The sequence below is a fragment of the Gordionus sp. m RMFG-2023 genome, chromosome 2 (assembly GCF_954871325.1).
Source record: "Gordionus sp. m RMFG-2023 chromosome 2, tfGorSpeb1-WG-v2, whole genome shotgun sequence".
NCBI classification, from domain to species: domain Eukaryota; kingdom Metazoa; phylum Nematomorpha; class Gordioida; order Chordodea; family Parachordodidae; genus Gordionus; species Gordionus sp. m RMFG-2023.
Window position 1 is genome coordinate 36,496,919 of NC_088776.1, and position 7,977 is coordinate 36,504,895.

The following is a 7,977-nucleotide window of genomic DNA, read 5'->3' on the forward strand; positions in this document are numbered from 1 at the left end:
TATATTTTTTTTAAATAACTTTTTAATTGATTAAATATTTCTTCACACGAATAAACTTCTTCTATAAGATAACCTGACGATGAAGCTGGGTTAAAAAGATCTTCTTTACAAAAAGGTATATCAAAATGAATGTTACTCATATTAAAAAATTTAAATAAGGCGGTAAATGTGTAATGATGTACAGCGTTGAACGTTATTTAAAACTATAAGAATGTTATATTTATCACCCTGAATTCATAGTGAAGAGCGATTGCGATCGCGATTTAGACGCGATATCCGATCGATCAATCGATCGCAGCGATTTTCATTCATTTTGCAAAGCGATTGTTAAACAGGCACTGTTTCTGCGGATACGACTTTATATTCATTAAAAATGGTAGCCATCCTCAAATTATTATTTTTTTACAGAATGATGTTGAAGAGTAGAAGATTAAATAATCTTAATATTAATAAAAGAAAGGAAGGTGAATTTTACATTCTTTTTCCAAAACTATTAAAAAATGACGCAAAATTTTTTAACTATATGAGAATGACAAAGGTAATTTTATTCTATTTTATCTATAATTATTATAATTTAGGAGACATTTTATTATATTCTAAAATATATAAAACCATTATTATATACTAAACGTACAAATTTCATTAAACATCCTATAAGTGTAGAAGAAATGCTTATGATTTGTTTAAGGTAAAAATAAAGCAATATTTAAATATATTTTTTATTTAGATATTTAGCAACAGGCTGTAGATACCCTACTTTGGCCTATTCTTTCAAAATAGGCATATCTACAGTCCAGAAAATAATTAGCACAACCTGCCAAGCTATATGGCAAACTTTGGTAGGTAAACATATGCAACCACCTACTCTCACTGACTTTGAGAGGATAGCAAAGGTATAATATAGTGTATATTATATATATTATTATTTATAAGGAGTTTGAAGTGAATTGGAATTTACCAAATTGTGTGGGATGTATTGATGGAAAACACTGCAGAATTAGAAAGCCACCTCATTCTGGCAGTGGGTTCTACAATTATAAACACTTTTTCTCTGTGGTTTTACAAGGTTTGTGAATTTGTTTTTTATTTATGCTAATTAAATATTTCCATATTAATTAAACATTGTGATGAAAACTTGATAATTACAAAAATATAATTTTTGAAAAAATATATTATTTATATATTGTAAAAACAAGGAATTGTGGATGCCAAAGGCAAATTTATAACAGTCGATGTAGGAAGTTTTGGCAGTGAATCTGATGGAGGTGTTTTTGCTAACTCCAAAATATACAAAATGATAGAAAATGGAGATACAATTCCCTCCTTCTAAAAGATTGCCGAATTCCAGCCTCCTTTTCCCACATTTCTTTGTCACTGATGATGCCTATCATTTGAAGTCCTATATTTTAAAGACTTATAAAGGTATAGTAAAAGAATATATTAATTTAATTATATCATATTTATATAATATATTAAAGCAATTATTTGGGCATTATTAATGGCCATTATTTTAATTATTAGGAATTTAAAATTTTATTAGTTATATGTTAAAATTTGTTTCCCTTATTATTTTAAGGTATCCTTACCCCTCAACAAGAGGCCTTTAATTATCGGATATCTCGTGCTAGGATACAAGTCGAATGTGCATTTGGCATCTTGAGAGCTAAATGGATGATTTTTGATCGTCCTATGGATACAAAACTATCAATTACTGAATATATAATAAAAACATGCACATTATTGCATAATATTATTATTGATAAGGAAAGATTTATGTCTTTTAATCCTAAAATAAAATCACTCCCTGAAAATTTATTTAAACCACAATCAATTAAATCAGCAACAAATATTGCAAAATTTAATAGAAATTTATTATGCTTATATTTATATAAAAATCCCATATTATAGATATTTATTTTGTATTTTATATAAAAATCTTGTTTTATATTTTATATAAATATCTTGTTTTGTATTTTATATATATTATAATAAAAATAAAATTATTATTATTATAGTCTAAACTCATTAAATATATTTGTAGGAATATGTCACTAAAAAAGTTATATAGATGTTCTAAATTCATCTATTTAAAATATTTTTATAAAGCAAGTAAACAAAAATAACCAATGTCCTTAAACTTTCTCTATGAAAAAGATCATTCATTATAAATATTATATATTTCATTATTAATTACCAAACTCAGTACAAAGTTTAATTATAGCAGGACTTTTGGGAATAATTATATCATTCAATGTATTTCACAAAATTTTTATTTCAAATAATATAAATATTAACAAAATATATATTTCTAATACAAAAATATTTACAAAATAATTTTAATCATTAATCGTTTATAATATCAAATATTTTCTTTGATATCTCTTTTTTTCCTGTATGGTAGAAATATCTAATTTTTGTTGTAACATTATACATATTCCATCATATACATATTCAATAGGTTTATTTTTAAGCAATTCCAATTTCATTAATGTTTTTTCTTTTTCTAATTTAATTATGTCCCTGTATTCATCTATTTAAAAGTTATCAAAAAATTAAAAAATATAAATTACCCATATGATTATTCTTTCTCTAAGGATTTTTATAATACGAACAAGATGCAACACAGGGTATAGATTCTTAAATATAAATAATATAAGTTTTTAGAGAATATTAATTACCAGAATCATTAAGATTTAGTGTTACAGAATCTTTATTAATAACTGTAACATCTGATGTATTGTCAGTATCAATGAAATCACCTAAATAATAAATATATTTTCAATTAAAATGCTATATTTTACAATCATTCTCCCCTGTCATTTCATTAAAAATATCATGAACCTCTATAGAACTAGAGTCCTTTATATCTAAAGAGGACTGTTGAGACCTAGGTGTGATGGTTTCTACCATGAATAGCATATCATGATAGAAAGGCCAGGTGATTTGATGGTCAGCCCCTGACCCACTTTTCAATTTAATTAATTTATGTCTCTCTTTTATGAAACAATCTCTCAAATTTTTCCAGAGAGATTTGAGAGATGTTACTAAAAAAATTTATAAATATAATATGTATGCATAATTATTACCAGTCGTCTTATACTCTTGAGCTAATAATCCCCAAACTTTGTTCTTGTAAATATTATTTTTATATAAATGATGGTGCTTATTATATAAGCACTCATATTCTTTAACTGAAAGAATAAATAAAGATTTATCTATTTTCTAAAAAAAAATTAAATTTAAATAATCATAATTTTAACTTGATCCTTTGGTTTTATATCATCAAAAAAGGTTGTCATTGAATTCATTTCAATTAATAAAAAATTAGCGCTAAATTTAAAAGTAGCGCAAAATCAAAAATTTTAAGCTATATTCACCAAAATCTGTATTTAACGAAGCACTATTTCAAAATCTCGCGATAAACACAAAATGATTTGTGTTTTGAAAAAATCGCGGCGATTTGCTTTTGCGATTCAAATCGCGCGATCGATAACTATGAATGCGATATGATATTTACTGTATTTTGTATTTATCGCGTCTAAATCGCGATCGCAATCGCGCTACAATTTTTCACTATGAATTCAGGGTCAATATATTCATTCGATCTGATTTGTTATATTCTAAGTTTTATTTTGAAGTTACACTTTCTGATGTGGAAAATGAAGTTGAAACAATGGAATAGTAAGATTGGAAGGTGTCAATGTTAATTGAGAATATGGAATACTGAGATAAAGAAGTTATTGATTATTTATTTAATTATATGTATATGTTTTAGATAGTCAACATGACAACAAGACTTTAAATTTATTCAAATTCTAACGTCAATATAATTTTTCTTATTAAACATAGGCAGTTAATATAAAAATCACCCTTCCCCTTCCACGTAATTAATGCGCAATTCTTGGGTATAGGATTTCGTTTTGCACAACTCTTTTTATCTTTTATGGACGTTTAAGTAATGGTCCTAGGACTATTACACACATAAGTACGTTCGGTCTGCCCACAAACTGTAAAGAGCTCCTCATTTTTGCCCCCTAAATTAAATATCCAGTTTGATGGATATGTGGAAAACCTAGCCTCGCTCTGTTGTATCCACATCTAGAGAAACGTATTTATCACATACGTATATATTTATTCTAAGTTGTTAAATAAATTAATATATATTTAAAATAACAAATTTAATTATCAATTTTTGAGTCAGAATAATTGAATAATCTCTTACCTGATCTTCATGTTTCCGCAATGTTCTTTCGGGAGTTTCAACAATATATAAATAACTTTGTCCTTTTTTATCAACCCCTTTCTCTACCCTTTGGTATTCTTATTGATAGCCTTATTAGTTTATAAAAATTAAAAGCGATCTACCAAAATTATGTGTGAGATTAGTTTAGCGAAGGTAAAACCATTATTTACATTTATTTATTTCTATAATTCATTCACAATAAGTATCAGTTTTCACTGACATTTTATTCAGTATAATTTAACCATAAGGTGCAACTTAATTACAAATGGCGATATATAATTACACGTTAATGGATGGGTGTGTACATAATACATTAGGAAATTAAACAACACCTATTATATTAATCGTAAAATATATATAATCATATCTAACTGGCAAATATAATATATAATATGATAAAATATTATAATAGATTACTTCTTTACTACATTTCCCCCTAAGTTAATTGAGAGATTTCTATATCTCTTCAATCATTAGTTTCGAACGCTTATGTGTCCGCCCTCGCTTTGGGGTCTCACACTCTCTCTGATCGCTGTCAGCGATCACGCGCTCCGTCGTATCTGATATCAAACGGTCCCCTAGCTGGTCAGCATGTTTTCGTATTGGGGTCTTGACTACATAGGAATATAATCCCTTTCTATCCTGAATCACCACTTCTCTCCAACCCTTATTAGTTTCATTCCTTACCCACACATGCTGATCAACGTCGAATTCCCTAAAATTGGAATGTGTATCACATTCTTGATTTTGTTTATCATTGGCTTTATCAATCTCCTTTCCCACCTCTGGTCTAGCCCAGTCTAGATTAGTTCTTATTTGGTGACCTACCCGTCGAACTATGTTCTCCCAGCCTATACGCTGCTACCGTTTGAGTCATCGCCTCTTGCGGGTCATTAATTGATTCTCGAATGGCATAATACCTCCCTTTTAAGGTTCGAATGGTTCGTTCTGCCTGCCCATTAGTCTTCGGGTGGTACGGCCTTTAGCGAATGTGGCAAATGTTGTTTTCTTAACAAAATCGCTTAAATTCTATTGAAATAAATTGAGGTCCATTAACCGTTACAATGCTTTTAGGTACCACAAAGGTAGCAAACCACTTCTTTAATCTCGTTATCATCTCCTTCGCCAATGTGTTTCTCATCAGGTCTACCTCAGCCCATTTTGAGTATGAATCTACTCCCACTAGCCAATATAAAGAGTCAACCGGTCCCGCTAAATCTAGATGTATACGCTCCCATGGCTCTTTGGTACAATTCCATGAGTATAGTGGTAACTCCATTATGTTCGGTCGATTTTTCTGACATCCAACATTATATACCGTTCTATGTCCTCTTCGCATTTCGGCCACCAACAATACAACCGAAAAATAGACATCGCGTTCATTCCCGGATGTCCCCGATGTAGTGTTTCCAACACTGAATTCCTAAGTTTCATAGGGATTATCAATCTACCATTTCGTTCAACTATTCCCCTGTCTACTGTTAATTTCTCTCGTTGGGTATGAAAGATTACTAGCTCCGGTTCTTCTTTCCGATTAAAGCCTCTCCACCCTTGCTTAATATGTTGTGCCACTCGCTTTAGTATTGGATCTTTAATTTAATTCTTGCGCAGGTTTCCCTCTGAGACCTGCATATCCTCTAAGTTTACATTCCAAATCGCCAATGCATGCTTGGTATCCCGATTAGGTATGATATCGTGGAGCGGTAGCCTAGATAAGGCGTCTGCTATAACATTCTCACGACCAGATCTATATTCCACGCGAAAGTCGTAAGCGGCCATCTTCCACGCCCAACGTGTCAGACGATTGTTCGATATCTTTGGCAGATCCCTCTTTTCCCCAAACAACCTTTCCAAGGGTTTATGGTCTTTTCGAAATATAAATTTTCGACCGTAGATAAAGTTGTGGAATTTTTCTATTCCAAATAACAATGCCCTTGCTTCTTTATCGATAGGCGCATAATGTTTCTCCGACTGTAACAACGTCCGAGACACGAATGCTATGGGGTTTTTCCCCGTTTTGTGAAACCTTATGAAGTAAAACAGCCCCCAGTCCTGTATCTGATGCGTCACACTCCATAATCAACAGTAATTTCGCATTATAAGGCGTTAAGGTTTCTTCTGCTGATAACAATGTCTTAACTTTATCGAAAGCCTCCTGCTCTACATTAGTCCAACACCACTAGTCAATCGATGTAACACAGCTGCTTCACTATGAAGATTGGGAATGAACCCTTCATGATACGTGACAAGCCCAAGAAATAAACGTTACTGATGAACATTCTTGGGGTTAGGTGCAGCCTGGATTGCTTTAAATTTCTCTACGCTTGGATGTACCCCATTTTGGTCGATAACGATACCTAAAAACGAAACAGATTTCCGTTAAAAATTAGACTTTTTCAAATTTAGCTTAGAGGCCTGCTTCCTGCAGCCTATCGAGTACTATTTTTAAATTAGCCAGATGTTCGGCGTCATTTTTGCCGGAGATAATTACATCGTACAAATACACTCCAGTCATCGGGCAATCTTTCAAAACATTGTCCATGTAACGTTGGAAAATAGTTGGTGCGCACGAAAGCCCAAACGGCATCCTTCGGTATCGAAAATATCCTTTATGTGTTGAGATGATCAAATATTCTTGGGACTCTGGCTCAACGGCCATTTGTAGATACGCGTCCTTTAAATCTATCACCGTAAAACGCCCCTCCCCCGAATCTTAACCAATAAGTCATTTAGCGTAGGAATAACGTGATGATCATGGGGATTTAAACTCACCTTGAAATCTGCGCAAATACGAATCTCGCCATTGTTTTTCCTGACATTTATTGTTAGGGTTGCCCATGGCACTATAAAGGAATGGGCTCCAAAATCTCCGCAGTCACAAGGCGATCCAGTTATAGTTCAACCGCTCTGCGTAACGGAAATGGCACTCGACGAGCTGGAAACGATTTTGGAACAGCCATATCTTTTAATTGGAGTCGCACAGAGAAATTAAGTATCAACCCCGGTTTGCCGTCAAAAACAGCTTTAAACTGTTTAGCAAACAAATTCCCCATTGAGTCTTCCGTTAGTGACATCCTCGATCCGTGTGAGCATCTATTGTATTCGAACAGCCCATATGGGCTTCGGCCCGCGGGGGTACCGATTGTATTGGAGCGGCCTATCGGGGCATCGTTTGTTTGGTGGCAACTTGATGTTATTGTTTTTCTATTCGTTTAGAGAACCTGTTCTATGCTTACCTGTCTCGGTAACTCAAACCCAAATGCTAAAATCCATGGCAACCCAAACAGAGGTAGGTCATTTGACTTTATTATAATAACTGATAAATTGCGAATTTCTTTCCCCACTTGCACACGAACCATGGCTTCCCCATAAGATCCAAAGGCTTATCTCCATAGGCTGCTAATGGGTTTGTGGAAGATGTTAGTGGTTTGACAATTTTCTCCCAAATATTCAATCCTATAATAGAGGCTTGAGCTCCTGTATCATAATCTAAGGTGACACTAAGTCCATTTATTTTGGCTGTGATCTTTGCCCTTTTATTTAATCCCTTTGTCCAGAGATTATTTGAATCCCTTGAGTGAAAATGTGGTTTCGAAAATGTGGTTTCACTGAGTTTAAATTGCGATATACAGGCTTACTACGGCAACATGCTGTGAAATGTCCGGTTCTTTGGCACTTAAAACATGTTTTGTCTTTAGCTGGGCATAAATATCTTTCATTCCAACCGGCACAAT

At 32.5% G+C, this 7,977-nt stretch overlaps 1 protein-coding gene and 1 long non-coding RNA gene across 2 annotated transcripts; one reads left to right on the forward strand and one right to left on the reverse strand.

Moving 5' to 3' along the window:
* Positions 1 to 224: 224 nt before the first annotated feature.
* On the forward strand, positions 225 to 1,885 carry LOC135924576 (uncharacterized). Its single transcript, XM_065459648.1, has 6 exons — positions 225 to 538; positions 579 to 688; positions 728 to 893; positions 934 to 1,066; positions 1,197 to 1,422; positions 1,577 to 1,885. The coding sequence occupies exons 1-5, from the start codon at positions 374 to 376 to the stop codon at positions 1,328 to 1,330; spliced, it is 708 nt and encodes a 235-aa protein (XP_065315720.1). The 5' UTR covers positions 225 to 373; the 3' UTR covers positions 1,331 to 1,422; positions 1,577 to 1,885.
* An 815-nt stretch (positions 1,886 to 2,700) lies between these two features.
* LOC135925223 (uncharacterized) lies at positions 2,701 to 3,138 on the reverse strand. Its single transcript, XR_010571585.1, has 3 exons — positions 3,087 to 3,138; positions 2,802 to 3,044; positions 2,701 to 2,759 (listed from the first exon to the last, which is right to left on the reverse strand). It is a non-coding gene; the product is annotated as an uncharacterized LOC135925223 (long non-coding RNA).
* Between the last annotated feature and the right edge of the window lie 4,839 nt (positions 3,139 to 7,977).

Excerpts from the sequence above, each read along its gene's own strand:
- LOC135924576 (XM_065459648.1), top strand. The coding sequence starts at position 374 with ATGGTAGCCATCCTCAAATTATTATTTTTTTACAGAATGATGTTGAAG. Across the intron at positions 689-727 it reads ATGCTTATGATTTGTTTAAG|ATATTTAGCAACAGGCTGTA; the intron begins GTAAAAATAAAG and ends TTTTTTATTTAG. Across the intron at positions 894-933 it reads ACTTTGAGAGGATAGCAAAG|GAGTTTGAAGTGAATTGGAA; the intron begins GTATAATATAGT and ends ATTATTTATAAG.